At 36.9% G+C, this 16,597-nt stretch overlaps 2 protein-coding genes across 3 annotated transcripts in view; one reads left to right on the top strand and one right to left on the bottom strand.

Annotated features, from left to right (window-relative positions):
* The first annotated feature begins 5,657 nt into the window (after positions 1-5,657).
* Positions 5,658-11,594, top strand: abitram (actin binding transcription modulator). The gene is made up of 6 exons (XM_088601724.1): positions 5,658-5,864; positions 6,150-6,201; positions 7,808-7,937; positions 8,415-8,491; positions 9,271-9,340; positions 11,024-11,594. The coding sequence occupies exons 1-6, from the start codon at positions 5,795-5,797 to the stop codon at positions 11,159-11,161; spliced, it is 537 nt and encodes a 178-aa protein (XP_088457850.1). The 5' UTR covers positions 5,658-5,794; the 3' UTR covers positions 11,162-11,594.
* Positions 11,475-16,597, bottom strand: part of ctnnal1 (catenin (cadherin-associated protein), alpha-like 1) — a 101,052-nt gene continuing 95,929 nt past the window's right edge. For both annotated transcript variants that reach the window (XM_088601721.1, XM_088601722.1), the window contains exons 17-19: positions 15,151-15,270; positions 14,287-14,370; positions 11,475-13,326 (exon numbers count right to left, since the gene is read on the bottom strand). In XM_088601721.1, the coding sequence (XP_088457847.1) occupies positions 13,162-13,326; positions 14,287-14,370; positions 15,151-15,270 (369 nt within the window). In that variant the 3' untranslated portion in view covers positions 11,475-13,161. The remainder of the gene's footprint in view (positions 13,327-14,286; positions 14,371-15,150; positions 15,271-16,597) is intronic.

Genomic DNA, 16,597 nt, shown 5'->3' with positions numbered 1-16,597 from the left:
GCCCTGGAGTGGTGTCCGTGTCTGTGTGTGCTCTGTGCCATCTGTCTCGCCTTGTGCCTGTTGATTACCAAAGGCTCCATTTCTCCCACCACCCTGAATTAGATGAAGCAGTTAGAAAATGTATGGATGGCTTAAGTGCAGGCCTTGCTTGTCCTGGGCTTTGACTCCACCGAAGTGTTATGGGAAATAGTCAACTGAAAAGTGAAAAGGAAAGGAGTTCCAGTCACATGACAAATACCCACTGTAAGTTGATATTGAATATATGTTGATATACTGCTAAAATGACTAGACCATACCCAGAGAAGCTGCAGTTGTGACTAATAGAATAAATGTAATCAAAGCATAATCTGTCTGACCCAATAATTCTGACCTCATACTGAGTACATTGCCTTGAAATAGTATTCACCCCCATTCCAATAATGTCACATTGTGCTTTATTAGAAATGCAAATCCACATGAGTGAAATACAAATTACAATTGTACACATATAAAAAAATAATTTGACTTAATCTGAGAGAAAATCTGTGGCGAGGCTACGACATCGCTGTCCGTCAAAGGTCCCCAACCAACGTAACAGAACTTGAGTAATTTTTCAGAGAAAATTGAGCAAATGTTTCACTATCCCAGTAGGAACAGTTGTTAAAACCTTTTCAAAAAACACTGACATCTGTAATTCCTGCCTCCACCAAATATTGATTCAGGGAGATAAATATTTCTGCAATGCCCATATTTTACTTTTTGATTTTGCTTTGCAGTGTTTCATTTTATTTCTGTCCATTATGGCCGTGTTTAGTTTCTGTATTCTCATTTTGCTTAAACATATTCATTAAAAAATGTATAGATATAATTTGAGTGAATACTTTTACAAGGCACCCAATTATTTCTTTTACGCTTCAGTATCTCTGGTAGTATTCATTACAATCCACTCCACGGCACCCAGTTCAACCCAGTTTACTCATTCCCAGCTCTTCTGTCACATCTCTCACTCTAACACTCTTCAACGTTATCTGTCTCTTTTTTACTCTTAATATAATAATAATAATAATAACAATAATAATAATAATAATAATAATAAACTTTATTTTATATAGCGCCTTTAAAGGAGGCTTCTCAAAGCGCTTTACAGGATGACAACAACAATAAATGAGAAGAATACATAAGATAAAACACAATTACAATATACAGAGGAGAGCGTGGATGGTGGTACTAAGAAAAGCAGAGGGGTAAAGAATGGAACCAGTTAAGTAAAGGCTTTTCTGAAGAAGAGGGTTTTGAGTCTGGATTTGAAGGAGTTTAGAGAAGGTGACTCTCTGATATCCTTGGGCAGAGAGTTCCAGAGCTTGGGGGCATAACAGGAGAAGGCCCTGTCACCCATACAATGTAGACGGGCTTGGGGGACAGTAAGGAGGGCAGAATTTGAAGAGCGGAAGTTGGGAGGTGGGGAGTAGGGCGATAATAGTTCAGACAGGTACTGAGGTGCCAAGCCATGCAGAGCCTTATAGGTGAGCATGAGGATTTTAAAGTCTACACGGAATTTGACCGGAAGCCAGTGCAAGGACTCCAGGATAGGAGTAATGTGAACACTTGCACTTGACCTGGTCAGGATTCTGGCTGCTGCTTAATATCTCTCTCTCCTATTTTTCCCGGCTGACCCTCTTTGGCAAGGGATGTTTCTCTATAACCAGCCTTGGCGACCCTCGACACAGCAGCAGCCAGGCTCGTGATTTCCTTGCCTTCTTGCTCGGTCGGCCCAGCCACCTGCTCCCTTCAATGGACAGGGTGTATTTCGGATATAACCTGTGCTGCCTAGACTCCACACTCTTGTGTGTGCGGAGAAGGGATGCCACTAACTTGTGAAGTTATCGCCTCCCTTCACTTCTGGTCCTGCAAAACAACTCTGTTCATCAGCAGACCAAATGAACCAAATAAACTACAATGCAGCCCAGCTGTCCCAGGATCTGTGAGGCTGATCAGAACAGCATTTGCTGTATGTTCTTCAAGCCTTCCTAACCTATGGAGTCCCACAGGCCTGTTAGCCGTCTTGAGTCCATCTCGTGTCCATCTCGAGCAAGAACCCCTTGTCATGAAAGCGTTCTTTCCGGACACTATGCAGACGACATGATCCGGGGTAGAGTGAGGAAAAACACAGGGAAAAAGCATGTGGGAGTCGGGAATGAAAACAAGGGGCGTGTCCAAGGTGTGGCCGAGGCAAACTGTCCAAAACTGAGTCCAACGGGGAATCTGAGAGAAGGCAAAATCAAGAACTGGGCGGTTCATCCAAGACAGAACCGGGTCAGAACCGGCAGGAACAGGAACTTTAAAACCTTGAAGGGACCAGGTGCTTCCAGGTCCCGGACTCGCCTGGTACGGGAACAACATTGGGCATGAGTTCTGAGACAAGATGGTGGCATGCTAACAAAGGCACCACTCATTACATCATGCTATTACGTTGATTGAAATTAATCTTTAGTGCTGGCAGACTGCACCCTGGACAAGCCTAAAGTTTAGAGTAAGAATCTCTGAGCTGTCATCAGATTATTTTGGGACAGTTTAGCATTGAACAAACTTAGAGCATATCTGCCAAGGACATTGGAAAAGGGTTCCGAAAAAGGTTTAATAGAAAATAAAAATAATAAAAAGAATTACTAGTTGAGAACACCCATTCTGACTGGTTGGTTTTATTCTTTTACATGTTCATGATTGACAGATATTAAATGTCTTCTTGTGTCTGTCAAGATTACACAATATATCCATGAAGAGTATAAAAATATAAAATGTTTAATAAAGTGTAGAAAACCTTGTTCAATGATTAAATCAAGGGCATTAGGTGACCACTGTGACAAAAAAGAACCGTCACTCATTCTCTCAGTTATGCAAGTTTATTATTTGTTTGCTAAAAAATCTATGACAGTCAGGAAAACTATTTGTAAAATATAAACCCAGATAAAAAGAGAAAATTAATTTGTCCACTACAAATTTGTATTTTTTTGGTAAGAAGTAACGATGAGGAATTTCAGTATTTTAGTGGCATATACTGTATGTTACCTACACATGTACAGTATATAGCATCAAACAAGATGAACACCAGACATGAAAACTAATGTTTTATGACTAAACAGCTGTATAAGGTTATACTTGAAATTAATAATTATTTTCAAAATCTTTTTTTAAAGATTACTCAATCATTGTCCTTTAGTGCTTGCATTTATGACAGCACAATATAAATTTAATTAGCAGAAAATGCATGCATTACAGCAAAGAGAGAAAAACAGTTTAAGTAGTTCTGGTAAGAGTAATTCTTTCCAGTATTTCACAAGCCTGGCATTCTGAAGTTGACAGTGCCTGACAGATTAGCTGACACTGTCAAATTCCTGCTAGTGGAGAATAGCCAATTTTATGCAATGCCAGCAAATCGCCTCATAGTAACTGGAATATAGCAAAACGAAACAGTTCCAGTTGGTTTCTGATTAACCAAAAGCTGTAAAAATTAATTTATGGACATTTGTTTAGAGTCAATTCTAGAAACAGGATAAATTAAACATCTTGGTTTTCTGTGTTTTGTATCCAAGAACGTCACTATTTGTGTTTATAAGTTGGCGCAAAATTTGTCTAGACCTTTTTTTATTTACACAGGTAAATCATGCTGATACCAGACCTGAACAATGATGACAGCTATGCAATCATGTGCAAATCGTACCTTTGATTTTATGTACGCAGATTGTCGTGAGGTAACAACACCTAAATGCAAATGGGAGCAATTCCTTAATACATTATTAAAGGAAATGTTAATCTGTATTTATTATATAACTAATTATTATTTACAGTCCATAAAGTTTGTGCATACATATTTATACACTACTAAAGAAGTTTATGCAGTTGTAGAAATATGAATTAACAGTAGTAATATTTAATAATATAAAACAAATTCACACACTTTAAGAAGAAAGAGGAATCAAAACACTTAGCCTTCCAGATTCCCTATGGCCACAAGGTTAGTCCTCAACCAGGAGGTTTTGACTAAACCACTCGATAATCCTACAGTACACAATTCTAGGGTTGAACTTGAACTTTATTGCCATGTGTAACCAGTACATGTACTGGTACAAAGGAATTCTTACTTACAAAAAGTCTCTCGATTTTTAAAAAGTGTAAAATCACAAAGTGCAGACAGTGCATCAAGACAATATACAAACAAACAGTAGACGATGTACAAGTAAACAAGTAAACAGTTTGAATGTAAACAATGCAGACGTAAAAAATGACTGCAGTTGAGCAATAAATAAGAAATTATAATGAGGTAGATGGTGTAGATGTGGTCCAAGGGGCATGGCCAAATGTCTTTACCAATTGCACTGCTTGTGGGTAGAAGCAATTGAAGAATCTGGTGGTAAGTGTCTGTATGCTCTTGTATCTCTTGCCTGAGGGCAGTGGGGTGAAGAGCTCATGCCTGGGGTGGTGACTGTCCTCTGTGATGGCCAGAATTCTACCACTGCAGCGGTCCTCATAGAGCTGTTTAAACTCTGTGAGACGACAACCGATGATCTTCTGGGCCACATTCACCATTCTCTGCAGTGCCTTTCTCTCTCGAGAAGAGGTGTTGCCGTACCACACATTGATCCCATTGGTGAGGGCGCTCTCGATGGTGCAGGGTGTTGTTATTCCTAGTGAAATTCAGGTTATTGTAAAATATATTTAGATGTGTTTACGTATGTGTATGGGTAGCAGTATGGTGGTGCAGTAGTTTGCGTTGTTGACTCACACTTCCTGACCTGGGCTGCTATCTGTGTGCAGTTTGTATCTTCTCTGTGTGTTTGTGTGGGTTCCCTTCTGGTACTCCCATTTCCTCCCACCTTCTGAAGACATACTGGTAGGTTAATTGGCTTCAGGGAAAACTGGCCCAGTTGTTTGTGTGACTGCCCTACGATGGAGTGGCATCCTGTGTAAGTCTATCCTGTCTTGAGCCTGTTGCTTCGCAGGTTAGGATCCATCTCCTTCGCTGGATGAAGTGATCTGAAGATGGATGGATTTTCATGTACGTTCAGAAACTGCATATACCCGTGGTTCTAAAGCACACAAAATCAGGTAAAATATTGTCAAGTGTGCATTTACCAGGAACTGCGATATTGGGAGGCTCTGTCTTTTAGTTGAGATTGAACCAAGGTTCTGAATAATTGGTTAATTAAATTCCTGTGTCACTTTTTGAAAGGCATCAGCGTAACCCAGGCGTAAATTATATTCAGAACTTTAGTACAATCTGGCCTTCCAGAAACTCCACCTTAATTTAAACCGTGAAAAGTAACTTTTCATTCCCCCTCCTGCTGTCTGGAAAATAGGAAAGGAATTCTGATTATGTTTCATCAACAGATTGAAAAGCATTATAAGGAATTCTGAAACAGATCTAGGGTATGGTGTTGTGGATAGAAAGTGTTTTTGAAATTAATTTTCTGGATTATGTTTTATGTAAATGTAGGGAAAAGATATAAAATTATTCTTTCATTTTTAGGTCAACTGGACTAGTTGTCATCATTATGTCAGAATTGTCTTAATGTCACTTTTTGCATTTTACATAGATACAGTAGGTGTCAGTAATACACCGAGAGGTTGTGGATTAATTTAAAAGGAACGAATCTGCGCAGTTCGTGAGGCACTCGGAAATATTTACTGGCGTACGGAAGAAATCACATTTGTGGTGTGACAGTGTTTCGAGTCCCATTGTTGAAATATTGTAACACAATTTTGTGCTGTATATAAAATCAAATTACTTTAAAGTAATCCAGATTGTTTATCTTTATCGATGGAAGGTGTGAATAATGACGGAACTCCTTCTGTTATTGATCGGTATTTTACCCGATGGTATAAAACAGGTACGTAAATTAGTTCTTGTCCGTTTAAACTGTTCTTAAACGAGAGAGCAACTTCAGTATTTACACAGATTTTAACCCTTTTTGAAATTTTGCCTTAATAAATAAGGTACATGGAGAGAGAAATAATTTAGGAAAAATTATATGTAAATTTCAAAGTTTAAATTTATAATACAATTTGTTGTGTCGAATGTTAATGTTATTGCACGCTTTGTATTTGATTTGACTATATTATTAATGTATATTTAACATTACATTTGTATGATATTACGACTTTTTATAATCAAGATTTGAAGAATAAACCGTGTGAGGACCACTGCATTCTGCAACATTCCAATAGGTAAGTACAGAAATTATTTTTTAATTGATGTTTAATTTACAGAAACAATTTGTAGTGTAACCAATTGCTTAGTTATTAATAATAAATACTTTAGCTCCCCCTTGCGATTTTTGGATAAAAAATAACAAAACCTAAAAGACCTGAGAATAAAATGTTGTAGAAATAAAAACTTTATTTAGCTGAAGTGTATATAAACCTATTAACGCTTATATAAAATTATATACATTTATAACAGTGCAGTGATCTTGCCCTTTTTATATCATGTTTGAAATTGTGTTTGTTCTAAGATTCATCTGAGCTTTGTTTGTGACTCAGGTTAGTTTTACAAGATGCACACATGCTCTGATACAAAAATACACATATAATACTCAAAAAGGGATTTTTTAAAGCATCTTTCACCTTGAATATCCAGTGCTGTTTGTACTGGATTGTTGTTGCATAGGAGATGTTTTCATATTTTTTACTATACCCCCCAAAAATCTTTATGTGTAGAAAATAAAGATCGGTTGTTTTGTAAATGTCCTTTTTTAACCTTCAAAAAATGACTTAAAATGGTACGATAAGAAAATTTTACATTTGCACTGAGGCTGTTTGGTAGAAATATCCTCTCCTTAAGTTCCTGGCTGCATATTGAAAGAGGACATTTCGTTATAAGGATCAAATAAAATACACTTGTAATAAAAAAAATTAACCTAAGCTTATTATTAGGTTGGTATTAGATTACTTTAGCATATCCTTTGTATCAAATGCCTTCTGACATTAAATGTGTTCTATTGGGGATTTTACATGCAGATCTGCAGAACAAGCGTGCTGTTTTCTAATTAGCTTAAGTACTGCTTGGGAAACAACTGTTTCTATGACAACCTTAATATTAAGTAGCCACTTTCAGTTGTTTGGAAATAAAGTGGTTTAGTTCAAACATAATTAAAAAAACATAAACACTTAGATTTGTTAGTTTCTAGTTGTCCAAAGACTTTCTGACATTTAGAGTTGGGGAAGAATGTAGTCTGTGAATAAGGTCGTTGATGTGGGTGGTATTGAAGTCTGCATTAAGGCATTTTAACTTGTCAAAATTGTCAACCACAGAAATGTTGTGAAAGGTGAAAATGGCTGACTGTCAGCCATGTTTAAATGAATGAAATGTATTTGGACAGCTGTTTTTTATGAAGCTGCAGGGCTTACTTTGTGACACGTTCTAGAATGATCTAAAAATCCAAGAAGCCCTTGTAGCAACGCCGATGTTACGTACAATCTGTTCAAATATGAAATATTCGGAAGAAAAACATTTAGGTGGGATTAGACAGATCCACAAACAGAAAGGATTAGCTTCTTGTATCTCTCTCATTCTGCATTTCCGCATTAAATAATAGTCTCCATTTGTCTTCATGAGCTTAATGATAAAAAGATTAATTTCCATTGCTGCTGTTAAAGTTTCCTTTTTGATTGGATGCGTCTCGAAAGCTGTATCCACACTGCAGTCAGGGATTCAGACTGCATCTGATTTGCACCCCAAGTTCGTAACCTGCCAGAAAACCCTTTCACCGTTCTTCTTTAGTTTGGTGGCTCTAAGTGTGGTGCTTGTCTTTTCTTTTTTTTGTGTGTGCAGAATCTGTGTCGTCACACTTGCGGAATCACATCCCATTTTACAACATGGGAAAAAAATCAAGAGCATCAATTACCAGATCAGTGCCAACTGCAGCCGACTTCAGAACAAAGTGTCCGGGAAATCAAAAAGGGTATTTCTCAAGCCTCTGTATACAGCATATGACATGCATGAACAGGTTCCTTCTTTCCAGTTTGGTGATACTTGTGACAGTCCTCTCAGTGTTGTTTGTTAGTTGATGGAGGCTTATTACACTGACTGAAAGCATTAGCCAGCTGTATCACGTGCTGCTGGTTAAATGTAAATTACATCAAGTATTGAGTCAATAATTTCTCCAATACTACCAAGGTACAAGGTAAAAATTGTTTTAAAATCATGGGGGGATAACATCAATTTTAGTTTGAAAATGTTCCCAAATTACAAATATCATTACAAGCCATAAGCATGTTGAAAGGGGTGTACAAAGTAATACAGCTACTAAACAGCAGAGATATCATTTGAAGAAGTATGTGTGAGCAATATATATATTTATGTATATTTAAACGTTAATTATTTCATCCCACTACTGCCCTTATAATAAAATGTTTTATCCCTTTATTTCATTTTCTAGGGTGGACAGTTTCTCACAGAGCTTGCGCCTCTTTGTAGAATAACATGCACAGATGGAGAAGAATATACTATTTTTAGGTAAGACATGTACAAAGATGTCACATTTCCTTAATTTTAATCTTCTTCATATCCTCGGTTCTCGTGTCTTGCATGTACACGATGCCTGCAGCGAATGCCTTTGAGTTTCAGAAATGTAAATTAGTTACAAACCACACTTCTGACTACAATTATTTTCATATTTTAGAGTATTGTTAAGAAATTCAATGGTGAGAAGAGCAGTAGTACTGAATTTTGGAACCTATTTTATATCTAAATGTTTTATTGGTATGGCTCCAACTGAACTGCAGTTAGCATTACTTTGTGAGTAGCGACTTTATTTTTGAAGCTTTAGATCCCACGTTTTAAGTATTGTTCATTAATAAATACAATATATTTTAAATGTATTTGTGCTTGTAATTTGAACAGAGATTAAGTATTGTTTTTCAATTGTTGACTGTGGTTATACTATTCTAGTCTTGAATACTACATTAATGGATTCGTGAGTCATACCTTGATCACCCCAGACAGTAGATTACTTGATTGTGGGAGACTCTGGCAATTAATGAGGGAGATCTTATTCATTTTAATAAACCAGTGATATTTGAGTATTCAGACTTGTTGACGCCACATTAAACATAGCAGTGTATCGTCAATTTCTCCATAGCAGTTTGTCTTCTGAATGCATTGTGCCACGGTTCAACAGTGGCAGAGGAATGTTGTACAAATTTGTATTATAAATGCAAATGACTTTGAAGGTTTTAGATTTCCATTAGTGGAAATTTGTGAAAGTCATGATTTTTGTGCTGTATCTTTTCTAGCTGTATCAGAGGACGCCTGTTAGAAGTAAATGAAGACATCCTCACGAATCCAAATCTGTTATTGGAAAAGGTGAGGTCTTTTGCTTTTGAAAGTTTGAATGTGGTAGTTTTACACTGAAGGGAAACTTAAGCCTAATTATGTGGATGTACAAGTAGTGGACAAAAAAATGGAAACACAAATGTAATATTACGAATAGGGCTCTGGTCCACCATGTGTGACCAGTATGACCTGTGTGCTCTGTGTTATGGAGTCCACCAGGAGGAGTTCTGCAAGAGGGATGTGGCACCATTCTTCATGAATAAAAATCTTATCAACTCACATCTGGGTAATGGAGGTGAAAAATGTTGTCTCGGGCGTCTTACCAGAATATCCCATAATTCCTCGATCGGGTTGGGTTCTGGTGGCTGAGAAGGCCATGATGTATGGATAATATTTGTGCTCATCAAACCATAAGGTGACCACTTGCTCAGTGGATGAGGGCATTGTCAACCCGGAAGACACCCCTTGCAGCAGGAGAGATTTCTCCACCGGGTGGTAGTTCACTTCCTTTGCTCTTTGTACCACTGGACTCACAAACATCCACTGCCGGGTATGATGAGCGGTTTGTGCACTTCCACCTGAATATGGAATCCTGCTCTGAGGAGATCTAAAGCAGAGAATGTGGTGAAGTGCTCGAGGCAATCAAAAGAATCACTTTTAATTAATGTGAAGCCCAAGTACGTTAACCATTCTGGATTGAGAGCTTCTGTCCACTGTTAACCTTTGCTGATGATGGCTTTGCCTTGGAGTTTCATGTTGACATCAGCTTAGACACTGTTGCTTGTGAAGCATGAAGTTGAGCCATCTTGGTCAGTGAATCTCCAGCCAAACCCACAAACCCTTCTTTCCAGTCACTGAGGTCTCCTCTTATAGCCATGGCTAGCCATAATTAGAGGCAACCTGGACAGTCCATGTATATACATGGATGACATGTTTATACATGGCCAAAGCATGCTGGTATGTTATCTGCTGAATTAATGCATGAGCCACACCTATGTGGAAGTCCTTTTGATATGTAGTGTCCCTCTTTACCCAGATGTCACCTTTTCTTTGTCCACTACCTGTAAATATGCTAGTGTCAATTTCAGTGCCTGATCCAAATTTCCCCTTGAAATGTAATGTGCATCATCATTTTCTGTGAGCTGTCACAGTGTTTTAGAACCTTTCAAAATAAGAAATACTTAGTGTAGCTTTTGGAACCACAACTTTCCAGTTTTACTCGGTTTCTAAAAAAAACATGCTTAACTAGTATCTGAAATGAACCTTTATGGATAATAATAATAATATAATAATAATCATCTAAAAAAAGTTTATTAATAGTTATTAATAATTTATTAAACTAAAATTATTTTAAAAGTTCACTATCTTCCAGTTGTCCAATATGTTTATCTCTATGTGGGACCAAGGAATAGTGTAGTTGTGCTCTCTGAAATGATTTACTGTGAATACTGTGCAAAACGTATCAACTATATTTTCTTCAGATTCAATACAGTATTTAAGGCAGGGATGTCCAATCCTTGCTGCGGAGGGCAGTTATTTCCATGTTTCAATGAATCTCTTAGATTCATTCATTTTTAGTGTAACTGGACTCATTTAAAATCTCCCAAGTGTTTCTGCTTTAAAGAGAAACACTCCAGAGAGACTCCTCCAAAAGCAGGACTGGAGAGTGCTGATTAAAGATGTCTAAATGATTATTCCCCTTTCTCTCACTAGCCATCCACAGAAGGCTACATTGCTGTGGTGCTGCCTAAATTTGAAGAAAGTAAGATTGTTACTCAAGGACTGCTGACCCCAACAGAGTACGAGGAGATTGTCTCCAAGAGACAGAACACCACTCCAGAGCCGTGCTGACAAGAGGAGCTGCTGGATTGTTAGCAGCTTTGTACAAATAGCCGTGTGCTTATGCAGCGTTTAAAGCCCGCTCTTGAATGCAGAAGGGATGTCAAGAAAATACAGCTTTGGTTTTCAGCTACGGTTTTGAGAGTTTGAAGGTCCCATTAGATTTAAGGGGGAAAACATGTAAAGAAAGCACAGTTTTCTTTTGGTTTGTTTCACAGTTGAAAAAACAAGAGTGAATGATATGGTAACTGCTTTTTGAAAGGAGGAAGACGTACTGTAAGTGCTTAGATATATACTCGGAAAACAAAGCCAATACCATTCCAGATTGAGGTGTTGTAAATTAAGATTTTTATTTGAAAAATATAATTTTACAGGTTAGAGAATTGTAAAAAAAACTTGACTTTACATGAAAAATAAATATGGTACAAGTCTTCTACACTACAAATGTGCTCAGTAGTTCATTCATGCTTTATTTTCCTAACCCATTTGCAAAGTACCAGACTGGCAAGACATTTATGTTCAGGCAATGACATGTCAATTAGGTAGAACATTAACCCTTTGATTATGGATGTGCATTTTGACTCAGGGCCTTAGTTTTTAAAAGGTGAAAATGTATTAGCACAAGAGAAATACACAGTATTTAGACACTTTGTCACAAGGTTATAACCAACCCTATGGTTTTAAAGGAGAGGACAGCTCTTCAGATGTCATAGAATTGGTATTTTGAGAATAGAGAAAATCTAAATCTAAAGAAATGTATGTAAAATCATAATATCATTTTTCTGTATACTTAAAATATACTGTTATATATATTCTATGTAAGACAGTCCTAAAATATCATGTTATTCTGCAATCAAAGGATTAATGGTCCAGAGATTACTATAATCAACATTTACTCCTAAACAGTAGATTTTCACTACATACAAGATACATGACAACTCCAAAGATTTTTTTTTTTTGCAAATGACCAGTTTAGCAGCATCTCTGAATCTTCAGGACATTTATATACAGTTACTCAGTCAGGTTGTAATTATGTAAGCAAAGGAATTTGGTATTGTTCTTTTCTTTGAATGTGTGGTGTTCCACGTGCCTTGAATTGTATACAGTGTGGAAGAAAACAGAAGGGGAGATGAGGTGACAGAATTGTTTTTGTAAAATTTACTGTGCTTGTTTGAGACACTTCATTACTTTGTAGGAACTCACACGTACAAGCCCATCCATGCAGTTCCAGTACTGCTAACAAATTCTAATGTTCTCTCCTTTAATTGAGAGCTTTCTTTTAAAAATACATTTCTCACTTGATGTAATATCTATTACAACTAATGGTCAATAAAATAAAAACTAGGGGGGTACTTTTTTAGTCAATGTTCAATGAACCAGGTATTGAAAAAGTACCCACCTCCCTACTTCTCTACTTGATGCTACATCTGGCTTCATTCAGTCATGGTGACAGTTCATGCATAGTCCCAGTCCCAGAAAGGATTTAAAAACGGCATTTTTTTGGTGTTAGCATTGTAAAATGATGTGCTCTTTTCAAAAACCTTGACAGGCACTTACCTTGAACTACCCTTCTGTAAACAACACTAGGTAGTTTAAGATCAATGTAATCAGGGGTTGCTTGTCATTACTGTACACGGCTGAATATTTGTGAGTAGAACCCAGTCTTACTGCCCTTAATTCTAATTTGTAGTTTCCATTAGGCTTTTTCCACCCACAAAACACGCACTGTTTTGAGTTATTTTCCTTGTGTTTTTTTTAATTTCTACAAATCTATTCGATGAAGGCTAAAATCACATCAAAAAGCACTGAAATGATGCACAGCGATGCCAGTTTGTATTTTCCTCGGCGGAGCTCTGTAATGTCTTTTAATGACATTCTTTCTGTGAGTGCCAGGTGGTATACACCGAAAGGAGGCAGCTGTGAATGGCTAGCTTATTTGGGAGGTTGATGAAGGAGCCTTGCTAATGAATCTCAACAACCATAAAGGCTTAATTTAGTCCAGGTGGGCAGTGTTACTTGCTCTCAAGAAAAGTGAGGTTGGACATGTGGTGTTCCAGCGATTTTACTCCGAAGCCATTGGCATTCTTTCTATCGAGAGCATCTTCATTAACAGGTGTTGGCAGCTGTTTCTCTCTCCAACTCTGAGGGGATCCCAGACTGCTCTTCTCAGACATGTACTGCAAAAATGTTTAACATTTCATTTTCTAACGAAATCTGCATTGTAACGAACCAGATCCTTGGGTGCTTATAAAAGGAACAAAGAGTGAGCATTTGTAATGGGCACACCTTTTCTGTTAAGTGTAATTTTTTAGTTACAAGACCAATACAATTTCCTTGTAATTTAGTGAAATTTTATTGGAAGCTTTAAAAAAAAAAATCAATTCCTTTACTTGCTTTTCATACTAGGGAACCACCAGTTGCATTTTACTACAAGCCAATGTAAAGGGAATGAGGACAATACCCACATCAGGTACAAAAGCACACTGGAAGTTCCAAAGTGCTTTACAATTAGCATAGACTGGAGAAGTCTAGTCATTTTGACTCTAGTTAACATATTTAGAATCCAAATAGCTAATTATTAAAACTATCACATGGTGCTACGAAACAGCATGACATTACCTTAAGATGAGTATACTTTAATGACACTGTCTTATAACAAGTGAAATACTTTATAAAAAAGCTTATGAATAAATGCAATAAATTGAGTTAATAAGTTTGAAGTACAGCTCTGTTATCTGATAAAAAAACATGAGTATCTGATCTATTATCTCTTGAAATGCGCAACTTGGAATCTATAAAACAGCACTTTTTAAAAATATATGTTTTGGTTCTATATATTGCAGGCAATTTGGGTTCCTAAGATAACACCTTCCTGATGTCTTTCAAAGACACTTCAGAAATTTTATGTCTTCTTTTGAAAAAGCCTGTGGTATTTTAACTTTTTTAGCTTTCCAGTTGGTTAGCTCTACCAATTGCTCTACTGTAGGTATTGAGCAGAGCAACTGAAGAATTAAACTAACACTGCTCAGTTTTTCCATCAAGATGTAAATGAATGAGAAGCATGGTTTATAATATTATGTATTTGAATAATAAGGGTGAGAATTTAGTTTGTTCAGTAAATATAACTGTATGCTTACCTTTCTGATTAACTTATAACAAACAGGAAGGAGATACACCACCACTGTCATGATGTTTTTGGTGTTCTGAATAGATGAATCAACCTGAAGAGATGAATCAGAAGCAAAATCAATCAGAAAAATGGATCAGGGGTCAAAGATCTAGTTCTGGTATTGTTAAGATCCATACTGACATTTTCCTTAAACCCATATTTTTAATCCTTGTTAAACAGTACTTTGGAGAAATTATTTGCCTTTCTAGGAAGCTTAAGAAGAGGCTTGTTTTCTCTGTTTTCTTCTCAGACCACTCAATCAGTTCAGAGAGCTAAATCCACTTTGCGTCAAATATGACAGGAGAGTGGATCAGTGGCATCCCAGAAGACCATGGGGCAGTGCTGGTTTATCAGAAAAGAACTAAATGAGCCCATCCACATGTTCCACAATTGAATTCTGTAAAACTATTGACGTTTGCAATTGAATTTGATGATACTTTCATAAAGTGTTTTAGAAAATCTCACTGCTTGCCTTCAGCTGTGTACCAACAAACACTAAATCAGTTTGGATGGCATTTGAAATACCCGTTGGCTAAGACTAGCTAATTAGAATCCAATAATGAAGACAAAATACTTTAATTCTTTTAACTCTCTGGGATTAAAATCCATTAGTTAGAAAAATGTATTACAACTTTCATGGGGAACATTGATTTTAAAAGACATAATGTCCAAAAGTCCTAGCGTCCTTAAGTGCTTTTAATATATCATTTTTTAAACTTTCCCCAATAGAACTATCCAGATCAATTTTACACGATCAGCTGTATCAAGGGATCTCCATTAGCTAATTATTTAAAACGTTTACAGACGTAATATTGACAAAGAGTTGAAGTACCTTCATGAAAGTTGCATTCTTGCCTTGTACAGGTGTTTTTGCAGTGACCTGCAGTTGCTGACATAAGGCTCCAAGCTTCTCTTTCTCCGATACAATGAGAGATTTCTCATCATCTCCCAGCTAAGGAAAAGAAATGTATAATTTCATTAAATTGTAATACTAAACAGTACAGAAGATCCTGTTAAAAAATAGATCCTAGAATTACATTGCTCTGAAAAGGCATCTGGGCCAAAACCCACTCTTTCCTAGATGACACTGAAACACACAGTAGGATGTAGTACATGGATTTCCACAAAACTTCTAGAGATGGCCACAGAAGAGGTGGTGTTTCGTTGGAGTATCTGCAGTTCCATTTTTCCTCAACACATTTTCATCGTTTTGGTAAAGGTTTGCCTCGTCTGTCCATAAAATTCTCCTGGTTCATCTTTAAACTCCTGAGCAAAATTTGAACTAAGGAAGTGGTAACATAGTAGCCAGGTCTGTGGAACTGCCTTGCATTTATTGATGGCAACTAATGACAGCATCAGAACGTATTCTGAATTTAAGAAAACTTTTTTTGGTTATGTATTAAGACTCCATATCTAAATTTATTTGAGCGTGCATTTTACACGCTGAAGCATAAACTGAAGTCAGAACACACAAAGAATAGATAAGAAGTCAAAATGGGTGGATCAAAGCACCTCAAATGATGACGAAGTTTAGTGAGCTCAATAGGTAGTACATTTATGAAGTTATTTAAAGGGATTTGCAGCCAAATTTTGACTTATATAGTCTGTATTTCAAAGTAAATCAGTCCCAATACATACGGCAACTTGATATTCCTTGGCTAAACACAAAGTATGTTTTTGTTCTGATGTGACCAAATGTGTCATGTTAAAAGACTGAATGTCCTGTCAGGGGAAGTAAACTTAGTTTTATTGAACTGTACAAAAGGAATGAAAAACAAAGGCTGAAAACATCCATTACTGTAGCATGGGTAGCCTTGTTTACTATTACTTACCATGCTATTGCACACTGCAGTGTACCCACAACACAGTAGTACTGTCGTAACATTGTATAATATTAAGCATGAAATCAAACAAAACTAAAATCTACTTCTACATTACACAAATCCAAATTTCATTTAAAGCAAAAATAACAGTTTAACTTTTCTGGTCCCCATACTTTTGGAGGGCACTGTATCTCATTATCCTTTAATGTTGCAGCACTTAACAGCTCAGTCTATGAATATATCTGATCACAGCTTAACGTTCTCCCTCCTGCCTGTTCAGAAACTCAAAGACGACAGAAGCAGGCGAACAGAATGACTCCAATTTGTCTCCCAAGATGGATGGAAGCCATTAATGGTTGTCAAGGAGAGACTTTTAATTAAATACTGCTACTGAGGCTTCAAGGTGCATGGCTGGAAATATACCTTTATTATTTACCATGTCAGGCCTGAAAAAAA

Source organism: Lepisosteus platostomus, chromosome 12 (assembly GCF_059453375.1).
Source record: "Lepisosteus platostomus isolate fLepPlt1 chromosome 12, fLepPlt1.hap1, whole genome shotgun sequence".
Taxonomy (NCBI): Eukaryota; Metazoa; Chordata; class Actinopteri; order Semionotiformes; family Lepisosteidae; genus Lepisosteus; species Lepisosteus platostomus.
Note: the sequence above shows the minus strand (reverse complement) of the source record. Positions and strands in the feature narration are given on the sequence as shown.

Excerpts from the sequence above, each read along its gene's own strand:
- abitram (XM_088601724.1), top strand. The coding sequence starts at position 5,795 with ATGGAAGGTGTGAATAATGACGGAACTCCTTCTGTTATTGATCGGTAT. Across the intron at positions 5,865-6,149 it reads TACCCGATGGTATAAAACAG|ATTTGAAGAATAAACCGTGT; the intron begins GTACGTAAATTA and ends TTTATAATCAAG. Across the intron at positions 7,938-8,414 it reads TGTCCGGGAAATCAAAAAGG|GGTGGACAGTTTCTCACAGA; the intron begins GTATTTCTCAAG and ends TTCATTTTCTAG.